The 13,115-nt window shown below is 49.8% G+C and overlaps 2 protein-coding genes across 15 annotated transcripts in view; one reads left to right on the top strand and one right to left on the bottom strand.

Moving 5' to 3' along the window:
* The first annotated feature begins 360 nt into the window (after window positions 1-360).
* Rccd1 (RCC1 domain containing 1) overlaps window positions 361-13,115 on the top strand; it is a 16,105-nt gene continuing 3,350 nt past the window's right edge. The window contains exons 1-8 of one of the 7 annotated variants that reach the window (XM_013075090.3): window positions 367-1,029; window positions 2,063-2,306; window positions 2,449-2,833; window positions 2,912-3,033; window positions 4,238-4,342; window positions 4,648-4,800; window positions 5,975-6,004; window positions 6,631-6,818. In XM_013075090.3, the coding sequence (XP_012930544.1) occupies window positions 2,141-2,306; window positions 2,449-2,833; window positions 2,912-3,033; window positions 4,238-4,342; window positions 4,648-4,800; window positions 5,975-6,004; window positions 6,631-6,722 (1,053 nt within the window). In that variant the 5' untranslated portion in view covers window positions 367-1,029; window positions 2,063-2,140 and the 3' untranslated portion in view covers window positions 6,723-6,818. Of the gene's footprint in view, window positions 1,030-1,140; window positions 1,406-2,062; window positions 2,307-2,448; window positions 2,834-2,911; window positions 3,034-4,237; window positions 4,343-4,647; window positions 4,801-5,974; window positions 6,005-6,630; window positions 6,946-13,115 lie in introns of those variants that run through there. The other 6 variants (XM_013075089.3, XM_087188414.1, XM_087188417.1 and 3 more) reach the window with 6 other exon arrangements.
* Prc1 (protein regulator of cytokinesis 1) overlaps window positions 11,445-13,115 on the bottom strand; it is a 22,206-nt gene continuing 20,535 nt past the window's right edge. For 5 of the 8 annotated variants that reach the window (XM_004852795.4, XM_021264827.2, XM_004852796.4 and 2 more), the window contains one exon: window positions 11,445-12,463. In XM_004852795.4, coding sequence (XP_004852852.2) covers window positions 12,392-12,463 — 72 coding nt within the window. In that variant the 3' untranslated portion in view covers window positions 11,445-12,391. Of the gene's footprint in view, window positions 12,555-13,115 lie in introns of all 8 variants that reach the window. The other 3 variants (XM_021264825.2, XM_021264826.2, XM_087188407.1) reach the window with 3 other exon arrangements.

Raw genomic sequence — 13,115 nt, 5'->3', positions numbered from 1 at the left:
GGTCCTTACACTTTGTTTCTCACACCAGAGAAACTATTCAGTATTTACACACATGTGTCCTATTTATTTCACTTAAGAGTATAGCCTCAGTGTGCATCCATTTAGCTGTAAATGTCTCTAGTTTCTGATTCTTTATGGCTGAGTAGTACTCCATTTTATAAAACCACATCTTCTTTATCCAGTCTCCAGTTAATGGGTAGTTGGGCTGTTTCCAAGTTTTAGCTATTACAAACTGTGCCCCTATAAACTTTTTGTTTTTTGGTACCGGTGATCGAACTCAGGACCTTGCACCTTCGAGGCAGGCACAGTGCTACTCAGCTAAATCCCAGGCCCTGAGGTGATTCTTTTTTCTTTCTGGTATCAGGAATCGAACTCCGGATCTTGTGCTTAGGAGGTGGTGGAACCGCTGAGCTAAATTCCCCCCCCCCCAGTTGATTATTAATGCTGTTGGAGGACCAAGGGCTGAGCCTAGGAAGTAACCAATAAACTTGTTAAACAAAAATTAAACAATTTAGTGGAAAGGTACAGACGCCTAAATGCTAGCCCCTCGGTACCCCTGTCTTTAGATCGGTGATCTCTAGTGAGGCAGTGCTTGGGATTTGGGTTGGTGGGTTGTGGGTATTTGCGGAAAAACTGGTTTATCCTGCTGTTAAACCTGCTTGGAGGAAAGGTGGTTGCCTGCCAGGGGCGGCCCATTTCCCGAGCCTAAGCTCAGGATAAAGTTTATTGGTCTAGGTGGATATAAGTGACGGGGCCCGAGCCAATCAGTGGAAGGGAAGAAATGCCTCTACAAGCTCTTCCTGTTTCGGACGTTTCTGTTCTGCGCATGGGCAGTAGTGAGCTGTGGCCCAGACGCGGGAAATGGTTGTGTCCACGTCTAGGGCGTCGTCTTCGCCAACAGTTTCGCGACAGTGTTCGTAGTTACCCTCAGTAACTACGAAATTCGCCCGGCGAATTTCATTGACGGGATCGCCTTCGTCCCTTGGGCCTGAACGCTGGAGCTGAGTCCCGAGAGGAATCCGCGGTGAGGTGAGCACAGCCCTAGGTCCGCCTCGCTCCAAGGGGTGACGTTACCGCCCTAGCGAGGGATTGGCCCTGGGGAAGCTGCTGCAGCCAATGGCCGCCTCGTTCGGCGCGCAGCCTTTCAATCTTGTCCTGCTGGAGCCGAGCTGGAAGTGCCTCTGCGCTCCAGGAAGATTTGGTCGAAAGGTGGCAGGCACTGGCCCGAGATCAAAGTCAGAGCTCCTTGAGTTGGAAGTGAACATGGAAGGGGCTGGGAGCCCAGGAGCTGTGGTCGCAGGAGAACCCAAGATCTGACTTTAGAGGCTTGAAAATGCCGTGAATTTCTAATCAAGCCGAACCTGCTGCACCGAGGCGGTGGCGTTGCCCGTCGGAACCGAAGAAGGTCCGTTAAGCTCCCCGTTAAGTATGAGCTCCTCTGGGGCAGACAGCATCCACGCTGGTCCTGAGTGAGGGCTCAGTGAAGGCTTATTGAACGACTAAGTGACCACATGTGATCCAGTGGAAACTGTAGCTATCTAGGTCTCTGAACACTAGTAAGATGTACAATGCCCATTTTTGTCAACTTTAAGTGCTGGACTTACTGAACTAACACTGCCAGCGCTGGAGCCTTTATTTGCATTTATTACAAACACCTATTTGAGTAGGGTCCAACAGCACTCTTCCCATCCCCCCTTTGTAAAACTGAAGAAATGGAACTGGGCGCAGGTGAATCAAGTTGGCTATTGGGGCACGTGTGGCCCGGTGCCCATGTGGGCCAGCGGGACCTGGACTCGGGGCCCCGCCTTGGCTCTGATTGGTACGGTCATTTGCTCTGGTGACTGCTGTAAGAGGGGGCCAATTCTGGTCCCCACGATCACGTGGAGTAAAGTCGGGGCTGGAGTGGGGCCTCGGATCCTGGTCCGAGGCCCTAGGCGAAGCCAACACGTGACACCCTGATAGTTAAGAACCTTGTAAAGCTGGCAGGACTTCGGGCGAGGCCTGCAGGTGTGTGTGCAGGGATTCTGCCCCTGGCTGTGCGACAATATCTCTTTTTTTGCAGGTAAGGGGGCTGCAGTCCCGGGCTAATCTGCGAGAATCTCTTGGGTTCCAGTCCCAACCTCCGTCCGCGGCCCCAGGCATGGCCGAGGAGCGGCCTGGGGCCTGGTTCGGATTCGGATTCTGCGGCTTCGGGCAGGATCCGGGCTCGGGGCGGGAGCATCAAGTGCTCAGTCCCGAGCCGCTGCGGGCAGGCGGGGACATCTGCCACGTGAGCGCGAGCTGGAGCTACACCGCCCTGGTGACCCGTGAGCGTGTCCCCCCCCATCCCAGTCACGTGTGTCACACTTGCTCCCGCATTCCGGGCCCCTCTCTACCCAGCCCCACCCTTCGCCCCGCATTCCCACCGTTCCCCACTCCGGCCCGGGTCCCATCCCACTCTCCCCACAGGCGGAGGCCGCGTGGAGCTGTCGGGCTCCGCGAGCGGCGCGGCAGACGGCTGCAGGGACGCGTGGGCCTCCGAGGGGCTTCTCGTGCTGCTGCGCGACCGCTCAGGGTCTCGGGCGGAGCTGCAGGCCTGGCCGCCGGGCTCTGGGCTGCGTGGGGAGCCGCTCTGGGCCCAGGACCCGGAGGCCGAGGAGGGAGATGAGCCGGGCGCCGAGGGCCGGACGGGGTTACTGCCTCTGCTGCCCGGCTCCAGGGCCTACGTGAGTCTGCAGCCGCCCCTCCGCCGCGCCCTGGCCCCGGAGCTGCGCGCGCGCCGCCTGGAGCTGGGCATTGAGCATGCGCTACTGCTGGACGCCGCTGGCCAGGTGTTCTCCTGGGGCGGGGGCAGGTGAGGCCGCGGGGGTGCAGAGAGGCGGTAGGAGGGGACCCTTCCGTGTGCCTGCCTGACTGGGACTTCGTTTCTCAGACATGGACAGCTGGGCCACGGCACGCTGGAGGCGGAGCCGGAGCCAAGGCCATTGGAGGCGTTGCAGGGCCTGCCCATGAGCCAGTTGGCCGCAGGGGGCTGGCACTCCGTGTGTGTGAGCGGTGAGTGACCTAGGGCTTCCCCAGACAGCTCACCATCTCCAGGCCAACCCCTCTTCCAAGAAACCCCACATCAGTGGGCCCATCATTTAGGTGCTCTTCTTGCCTGGGCCACCACCCTCTCTCCTGGACTGTGGTAGCTCAGTCCTGTCCTGTTACTGACTGTGACAGCATCTGTCACCTGCCAGCAGCCAGTGTTGTCTTTCTACCTAAGGTTCAGGGAATGCCAAGGGAAGTCCACCCAAGAGAGACAAGATGGCTTTGGGGGTAGTGGAGACACGGGCCCCGCAGGGAGGACAGAGAGATTGATTGTGAGAGGAGGTGCATGGCCGGCCCTCAGGTGAAGCTATTTCCTGAGCTTCTGGAGCCCACGCGGAGAGGGTGGGGCTGGGTGCAGGTGAGCTTTGTCTGTGTGGGGGCTGTCAGTGTGGCTGCTACTTAGCTCACCTGGGGTTTTAAGCACCACCACCTCCTCCACTCCCCTTCCAGGCCCATATCATGCCTTGGGCCCGGGAAGGCAGCCAAGCTGGAGAGTCCTGGGTGGGAGGGCAGAATCCAGCCCCAAGGGAAGCCTCGCATTTGAGGCCTTGTGTTTTGAGCAGAAATTGAAGCATGGAGGCGGCAAGCTGTGTTTCTGAGTTTCACATCATCACTCTGTCTTGTGACCTCAGGCTGGTTCTTAAGCTCTCTGTACCTCTGCGGTCTCATGAGGATATTTTGTAAAATGGTGATACTGTCAGAGAGCTCCCCATAGGGCTGTCATGAGAATTAAATGATTGTATTGTATTATTTGAAAAGCGCATAAAGCATCAGCGCAGATGAAACCCTTTGTACAATGAGCTACTGTGGCTGGTGAGTTCTCGAATTAGTGCTCTGGAGTGTTGGGTGTCACAGGCCCTGGTGGGACCAGGGGCGGAGGCACAAGCTACCTCTGTGGGATTCAAAGGGGGACATTGGGGAAGTCTCAGCGATGTGGGGGTGCAGTTTAGCAACGTAAGACAAAGTGGAGAAGGCAAGTGGTCCAGCGAGGGAGTTAGTTTAACTGGGGGCAGGGAACTTGAGACACAAAGCCAGGGGCTTGAGGGGTGCCCTTGCCTGGCAGGCAGCAGGCTGTATTTGTCCCCAGGAGCTGACAGGAGGGTTGAGGCAGCATGGAGGGATGGAAGGGGGCTCAGTCTGCTTCATGGATCCCCTCAATGCCTTTCAGAGACTGGGGACATTTATATCTGGGGCTGGAATGAATCTGGGCAGCTGGCCCTGCCCACGAGGAGCCTGGCAGAGGGCAAGAGGACAGACACAGGGGAAGATGAAGGTCAGCCTCACCTGGGACGTTACTGTCATTCCTGACTCTCAGTTTCAGGGGCATATGTGACTTCCTTGTCACCTGGAGACACCATAGGATTTGGAGCCCCTTCCAGGTGGAACATTGGCAAGGCTGGTGCCAGTGTTAATTGGTACTGCACTGCCTTCAAGGCCACCACCTCCATCACTTCTGTGAATGGGGTTGGGAGCAGCAGCCTGGGCTGAGAATAATGTGCTGGGCAGAGTCATTGTAGTAAGGAGTGTGATGAGGTTCAGCTCTGTTAACCACCCTTGAAATCGTTCCCTCCAACACAGGGCTGAATGAAGATGGTTCCAAAGTGGAGAGAGCAGCTGAGGCCCCTGCACCCTTCATAGCCATCCAGCCCTTCCCAGCCCTGCTGGACCTTCCCCTGGGCTCAGAGGCAGTCGGGGTCAGCTGTGGATCCCGGCATACAGCTGTGGTTACCCGTGAGTGGGGATGGGCAGGCTGGTTCAGAATGGAGCTAGGTGGCACTCTGGGTGGGGGCTGCAGGAAGTTGGTGGCAATTTAAAAAAAATTTGTGTGTGCTGAACCAAACCCAGAGCCTTGCATATGCTGACTGAGCTACACCCCTAGCACGCCTATAATCCCAGCACTCTGGGTTTGAGCCCAGCCTGAACAACTTAGTGACTCAGTCAGACCTTGTCTCAAAATAAAAAATACAGGCGGCCAGGCGTGGTGGCACACTCCTGTAATCCCAACCCTTGGGAGGTTGAGGTAGGAAGATTGCCGCCAGTTTGAGGTCAGCCTCAAAAAAACTGGGCTCCGTAGTGACTTCAAGGCCTACCTGAACTACACAGTGAGACCCTGGAGGGAGAGGGAGGGGGAGGGGGAGGAAGAAGAAGAAGAGAGAGAAGAGGAGAGAGAGAGGAGAGAGAGAAGAAGAAGAGGAAAAGAGAGGAGAGAAGAGGGGAGAGAGAAGAAGAAGAGGAAAAGAAGAGAGAGGGAGGAGAAGAGGGAGGAGGAGAGGAGGGGGAGGGGGAGGAGGAGGAGGTGATAGAAGAAAAGATCCGAGGATTTAGCTCAGTGGTTCCGCTGCCTGCCTCACAAGCACAAGGTCCCGAGTTTGATCCCCGGTACCCCCCCCCAAAGATTGATGATAAAAAAATCCAACAAGGGCTGAGGATGTTGCTCAGTGCAAAGGCCCTGGGTTCAATCCCCAGTACTGCAAAAAAAAATCCCCACAAACCCATGTTGAGGCATCTTTGATGCATACTGAGTAGCCACCTCCTCATCAGATCAAGCTGGTGTACCCCTGTAGCTTAGCAGGGGCTCCCAGCCCATCAGGCCCAGAAGATTGCTCCTTCGAGGGAAGCTGATATTCTCCATCCTCCAGGCAGGGCTCCACAGGTTCCCCACACCAACCTCAACTCAGCAGCCCTGAGATGCAAGCCCGTCAGGTGACATACAGGACAGACTTCTCTGTGAGCTTGCTCACTTACGACACCACCTGTGCTTGCATGCTCATACACAGAGGAAGCTGTTCTCTGCCAGGCCCGTCTCTCAGGGTTGTAACATACTGGGTGTGGCTTGGGCATGCTAGGACAGTTGGATGCCTTGCCAAGAACAACAGTGACTTTTTTACTGTCCTTTCGGTTGCAGGAACAGGAGAGCTGTACACCTGGGGCTGGGGTAAGTAAAAAGATTGGGGTTTTTTGATTTTTGGTACCGGGGATTGAACTCGGGACCTTGTGCTTTCAAGAGGCAGGCACTGGAACCACTGAACTAAATCCCCAGCCCTGTTGTTTTTTTTGAGATAGGGACTTGCTATGTAGCCCAGGCTGGCCTTGAACTCTCAGCAATTCTGCCTCAACCTTAAGAGTGCTAGGATTACAGCATGTGCCACCATTTCCAGCTAAAAGGATTGTTTTTTATGACCCTTAAACCAAGGAAAGACCTAGGAGGACAGGATAGGTGACAAAACCACAGACTTACAGGAAGTGGGGGCCTTGGCTGAACACTGGGAGGAAAAGGATTGAAACACTATGTCCCTGCACCGAATGGGAAGGGATCTAGGCACACTCCAAGCTCAGATGTTGCAGAAACAAGATGACATCAGTACTGCCCATTCTACCTTTCTGATGGAGCATTTAGCCAGCATTTACAAAACATCTGTGTTCTGGCTCTGGGTAGAGAAAAGATAGAGTGCCAGTCTGAGGTCTGAATGTTGTGTGCAGCACAGGTAGTATCGAAGCCTGGAGGAAGCTCTTCCTGGTTTTCCCCTGGGTCTGCCTGTCCCTGCCGCTTTCTGGCTCTAGGCTCCTGGATTCAGAGCAGGAAGCAGCAGGCTGGAGGACAGGCTTCCTTCCCAGAGAGAGGATGGCAAAGGGGCTTGTTTGGCATTAGGTAAATACGGACAGCTCGGCCACAAGGACAGTGCCAGCTTGGACCGGCCCTGCCGCGTGGAATACTTTGTAGATAAACAGCTTCAAGTAAAAACTGTCACCTGTGGGCCCTGGAACACCTATGTGTATGCCGTGGAGAATGGGAACAGCTGATGTGTAGATGGATTGTTCAAGTTTTAAAATACGTAGAAAAATGAATAAAAGTATGGTATATTTTAAAATGATAAAGCTGCCAACTTTGTGAAACTCTCACTCCAGTCGGGGGAAACCCATGCCAGCACCCAGAGGCCCTACTATGGCCCTCCTCATTGCAGCCTTGCCTTTCCCCACCTCCCTGCACCAAGTAGAGCCCTGGGTCTACAGGGCCTGGACCTCAGGGGATGTCACCCAGGTGATTGTGAAGCACAGCAGACCGAGGTCATTTATTACCACTCATGTCCTTATTTAATTCAGAACTTTACCACCCTTGTATGCACCCTTATACAGTAAGTCCTGATTTATGAACAAGTTCTGTTCCAGGATTCATTCCTAGATCGGACAAAGTGAGTCTCTTACAGTACTCTTGTGAAAGTTTGCAACTCCGATGTTTCTAAGTAAGGAACTTACTGTACAATTGTTTGTCTGCTTTTAAACAGTAGTAAGTAGTCATTTTGCGTATGTTATTTTGGGGCTTTTTGGTTTGGTTTGTTTTTTTTTTGGTACCAGGGATCGAACTTGGGATTTTGTGTGGCAGGAGGCAGAACCACTGAGCTAAATCCCCGGCCCTCATGTATTTTGTTTTGGAGACAGGGTCTTGCTGTGTGGCCCAGGCTGGTCTTGAACTCGTGGCGATCTGGGGCTTGGATTACGGGCATGCTCCACCACACCGGGCTTTCGTTTTGTGTATATTTGTGTTTCACCTTTCCACTCAGAGTCCCATGATCCATCATGTTGTATCTTGAAATTTACTTTTTTTTTTTTTAATTTACTCATTTTCTACTCTATGAATGTAGCTTAAGCTCTGTATTCTTCCACTGATGGTTCTTTTTGTTCTCTACCTCGTTCACCACATAGCCCTTTGATGGGCACTCTTGTGCACATGCACACGTGCATGGGTTCTGCAGACATTGGTGGTAGAGACATCTTTAACTTTACTGCATGCATGCCTGCCAGCAGTGGTGTGGGCTCTGCTGCAGCTTAGACATGGATGGACGGCCAGCGGCTTAATCTGCATTTCCCCAAGTACTAATGAGGTTGAACAGCTTTTCATTTCTTTACTGGCAGTTAGAGGAGTTTTTCTGTTGTGAATTATCTGTTCAAGTCTAATGTCCTACTAAAACTTTTTGTATTTAGTGATCTGTATTCTTATTTATTTTATTTAATTTGTACTGGGGATTTAACTCAGGACCTTGCGCTTTCGAGGCAGGTGATGTGCCACTGAGCCAAATCCCTGGCCCAACATGTAAATCTTTTGATAGTTAATGTTTTTGAAATATATTTTGCCATGTTTGGTTTTTTTTTGTTTGTTTTAGTTTTATTTATTTTTTTGAGACACCAGGCTGGCTTCAAACAGTGATCCTCTTGCCTCAGCCTTCCTGGTGCTGGGATTACAGGCATGTACCACCATATCTGGCTATGAGTCGTCTTTTAGATTTCTTTTGTTGCTTTTAGATTATCAGTTTTGGGATGATTGAATCCAGGGAGTGCAGAGCTACATCACCAGCCCTTTTTACCTTTTTTGAGACCAGGGACTCATTAAGTTGCCTAGGCTGCCCTCAAACTTGTGATCCTCCTTCCTCAATGCTGAGATCACAAGGTGTGTGCCACCTGGCTTTTAAAAATATTTTATCCATATCTTCCTTTATCTCTTTGAGCATCGTTTAGTCAGTTGTTAAGTTTTTATTGAGCAGGTGCACAATCTGGTATTTCTCAGTTTTCTAATTCAGTTTTTCCTTTGACTAAGCCATACCTTCCTGTTTTAGATGCTTTGTGATTTTGTTATTGTTGAAAACTAGATGTTTGTATCCTATAATGTGATAAGTCTGAAAATTAGATTCTCCTCTTACAGGGTTTGCATATTAAAATTATTGTTGTAGGGTGTCTGTGTGGGGAATCAGCCTGAGGTATAACTTGAGGTCTTCTGAGGTTTTTTTCTGAGCCTGTACCTTTTCCTGGCCATGTGCAGTAACCATTAACTCAGCTGTATATGCCTTCACTTTGGCTTGTCCTAGTCTTTGAATATCTTGCAAAGGGGAAAAAACAACACAGAAAGAGCACTAGGCCCTTAAACCCCTGGAAGCTTCTTCAGCCAGAGGAGTCTGCAGTGTGGTGGGACTTATGGTAATAGGCCACCTCTTTTTCCCTGTCTCTATTATAGGACCCTGGTACTGGGAGGGCAGGGCCTTTATTGCTCACCCTGCCTCCCATAAGCTGTGTATAGTCTGCCCTAGAAGTGTGGCTGTCTAGGGGTCATGGAGTGGGATAGCCACTATTGGATTAAGGGCTAAAATTGACCAAAATGAACCGCCTTGCCCAGGCTGGCCTCAAAATTTGTGGTGGTCCTGCCTTGGTCTTGAGTAGCTGGACTCCAGGCATGTATCATTGTGGCCAGCTCGCAGGCCTTTCAGTAGACTCCAGAGCTCCAGCATAGTCACATCAGAAAGGTTTTGGCAGCACAGCTGTCACCTATATGCAGAGAGGGATTTCTGCTTAACTCTGTATTCTTTAGGACACTATCATGTCCTTTTGTGACAGATTTGGGAAATATTTTTCCTGGCTTGTCAGCTGTCCTTTGGTTTCCCTTGCAAAGGTTTTTGTGTCCAAATTTATTGGTCTTTTGTTCCATGTGGCTTTTCAGTTGTAGAAAACTTATTCCATTGCACTTTATAGAGGAACTTAACCTTCAATTTTGTTTTCTAGTGCCATTTCATTTTTCATATTTAAACCCTTGATCCACTTGGAGCTTATTCCATCCTATGGTATTAGTATGTCTTTTTTTTTCGGGGAGGGGTACCGCGGATTGCACTTGGGACCTTGTGCTTTCAAGGCAGGCGCCGGAACCACTGAACTAAATCCCTGGCCCTGTCTTTTTTTTTTTTTTTTGAGACAGTGTCTCACTGTGTATTCCAAGCTCTCCTTGAACTCATGGCAATCCTCCTGCCTTAGCCTCCCAAGTGCTGGGATTACTGGCTTAATATATATTTTTAAAAAATGACTGACTGGTACCCCAGGGATCTGAAATGCTATGGTTATTGTTAGTGCCTGAATCTAAAATGTCACCCTTGGGCCGGGGATTTAGCTCAGTGGCATTGCGTCCGCCTCACATGTGCAAGGTCCTGAGTTTGATCCCCGGTACCAAAAAAAAAGTCACCCTAAGGCTCACATGTTTGGAGATGGGGCTTTTGGGAAGTGATCAGATCACAGAGGCCCTAACTTTGTCAGAGGATTAATGTATGGATGAGTTCATAGCTCAACAGACTTAGCAGGAGGTGGCACCTAACTAGATGAAGGGAGTCACTTAGGGCATGGCCTTCAGCTCTTTCCCTTGTCAGCTTCCTGGTTGCCATAGGGTGAGCATCTTTCCTCCTCCACTTTTTTTTTTTTTCGGTACTGGGGATCAAATAGGACCTTGCCGCCCGCAAGGCAGGTGTGGTACCACTGAGCTAAATCCCCGGCCCCCTCCTCCAGTCTTGCTGCATTTCTACCACAGGCCTAAAAGCAATGGAGCTGGCCAACCAGACCAAAATCTCTGAAACTGTGAACCAAAGCAAATCTTTCAAGTTTTCTCAGGTATTTTGTCACAGCAATGAAAAATTATCATAAACTAACATTCCCTTTTAGTTGAGTCTGTTTCTGAGCCTTTATTCTCTATTGGTCTGTACTACATTGCATTAGTCACACTTTTGTTCTGATACAGGTTGTAGCCTTCTCTCTTAGCCCATTGTTTCTTGTCTTGAATTTTGGAAGTTCTTTATATATTCTGGATGTGAGTCAGGGTCAGAGCAAGTCAGACATGATTTGCAAATATCTTCTCCCAGTTGACAGCTTTCTATTAAATATCTTTTTTGAACCAGGCATGGTGGTACATGCATGTAATCCCAACCCCTTAGGAGCCTGAAGCAAGATCACAAGTTCGAGCTCAGCCTGGGCAACTCTGCAAGACCTTGTCTCAAACAAAGGGGGGGGTTTGGGTAGAGCACTTGCCTAGCACAAGCAAAGCCTAGATTTGATCCCAACACTACCAATGAAAAAAAGTATGTAGGCCATAATAGTGTATAATTGTAACCCTGACTACTCAGGTTATTTCTCTCAACCATTCTTAATTTTATTTATTTTTATTTTTTTTTGGTACCGGGGATTGAACTCAGGACCTTGCACTTGCAAGGCAGGTGGCGGAACCACTGAGCTAAATCCCTGGCCCCAGCATTCTTAATTTAGAATATAAAAATATACAAGTTTTTTTTAGTTAGGAATTTTGAGAAAGGAGCTCATGTAGTTTAGGCTGACCTTGCACTCAGTGATCCTACTGCCTCAGCCTCCTAAGTGCTGTGGATTATAGACCTACACCACCAAGCCCTGCTCTTGTATATCTTTTTTTTTTTTTTTTGGAGGGGGGCACCAGGGATTGAACTTGGGATCCTGCACTTGTGAGGCAGGCAGCAGAACCACTGAGCTAAATCCCCGGCCCACTACTTGTACATCTTTTTGGCAATCAAAAATTTATTGGGGAGTAATGAAAAACACATATATCTTTTTGAAAAGTATCTATACACATTTTAATTTATTTTTAAGAATTTATATTTTTAAAATGAGACAAGTGTACATGTAACTAAACAGCATGTCTGACAGAGCAACTAAGTCCACACTGATAAGCTTTTGAGAACCATTTTGATGTGTCCCAGGTAGAGAAAGAATAAATAATAGTGCTTTAGGAGAGCGTAGTGATGGACAGAGCAGGTAGAGAGCCTCAATGCAGATGCTATTGTAGGGACAAGCCCCAGTAGTGACATGTGCAAAGGTGCTGGACTCCACAGCAGAAGCAGCCCCACCTGGCTGCAGGGGTAGGACACCAGCATACTGGGCACAGGGCTGGGATCAGGCCCTGAGGAAGCGCTTCAGACAGCATGTGTGTTCACCCAGACCCCCAAAGGGATTGCACTCTGTAACAAGCTGTACACAATTTAACAAAGGTGCTCCCAGCCACCTATCACTCTTTGGCAGTTAAATGCTGACACAGATCTCCTCAGTGTGATGGGGGACAGGCCTTTGAGTGAGGGCAAAGCTATCAGAACTGTAGCACTGGGGCCAGGGATTTAGCTCAGTGGTTCCAGCGCCTGCCTTGCAAGCGCAAGGTCCTAAGTTCAATCCCCGGTACCAAAAAAAAAAAAGAACCATAGCATTAACTGGACATCCCTGGATTTTAAAAAATGTTAATTGCTAATTACAAGTATACAAGCCAAACTTATGGCCCAAGCTGGGCAGTCAGTCATTTGCCTGCACAACAGTAAAATGCAACAAGCCCTGGATCATGCTTAACCAAGTACAGTTAAGGGATAGAGAAGGATATTAGGTCCCAGATGCTAAAATTTGTACTTACTGCTATAAACTAAGTTTTAAGGTATTTCTTGAGTTAAACTGAAGAAACACTCCAGCCCCCCATATAAATAAGTCCAGCTGACTGCCTGGTCAGGGCTTCTTAGGACTGGATGTTGGTTGAATTGAGGATTCGAGAAGTAGTATCAGATTTGGAAGCCTTTGAAAGTTCTCGCTGTTAAAAAAACAAACAACATTAGGGCCAGGGATTTAGCTCAGTGGTTCCGCTGCCTGCCCCACAAGTGCAAGGACCCGAGTTTGATCCCCTGTACCAAAAGAAAAAAACCAACATTAGTGGCAGCGCTACCCCTGTCACAGATGCCCCTCCTTTCTAGGCATGCTTTAGTGTCAGCAGAAAGTCCTGAGGACAATTCTGTGAAACAGAGGCCCCTAGCCCAGTCTGTTAGAAAGTGAGGAACTCTGAGCACCATGCTGTTAGTCACACATGGCCCTTGACCCCTTTCCTCAGCCAGCCCCTTCTGTTAAAACCTCACCCAAGACAAATCCCTTCCGCTTCACAAAGCTACTCTTCAGAGTTATAAGCTAGGTGAGCAACAAGCTTTGGTTTCTTGAGCCCTTTACAAAATAACGGGCTGCCCAATTTATCTACCAATCCCTGGGGCTGAGGACCTTGTAACCTGCTGGTGATTTGATCTCATGCTGGAGCACATGGTATAGAAGCAGAAGACAGAGTGTGAATGACCACTGAGAAAGGTATTAGTGGAGGTGAGCATTAGTGGCTTTCGTGCTGCCCGGTGGAGTTTATTAGCCATAGCAACAGAGCCAGATGAACTCCTCAGAAGGTACATTTAAGCCCCAAATAGATG

This window comes from Heterocephalus glaber, unplaced genomic scaffold (assembly GCF_053883595.1).
Source record: "Heterocephalus glaber isolate CG9 unplaced genomic scaffold, H.glaber_assembly_v1.0 deba00001531, whole genome shotgun sequence".
Taxonomy (NCBI): Eukaryota; Metazoa; Chordata; class Mammalia; order Rodentia; family Bathyergidae; genus Heterocephalus; species Heterocephalus glaber.
Note: the sequence above shows the minus strand (reverse complement) of the source record. Positions and strands in the feature narration are given on the sequence as shown.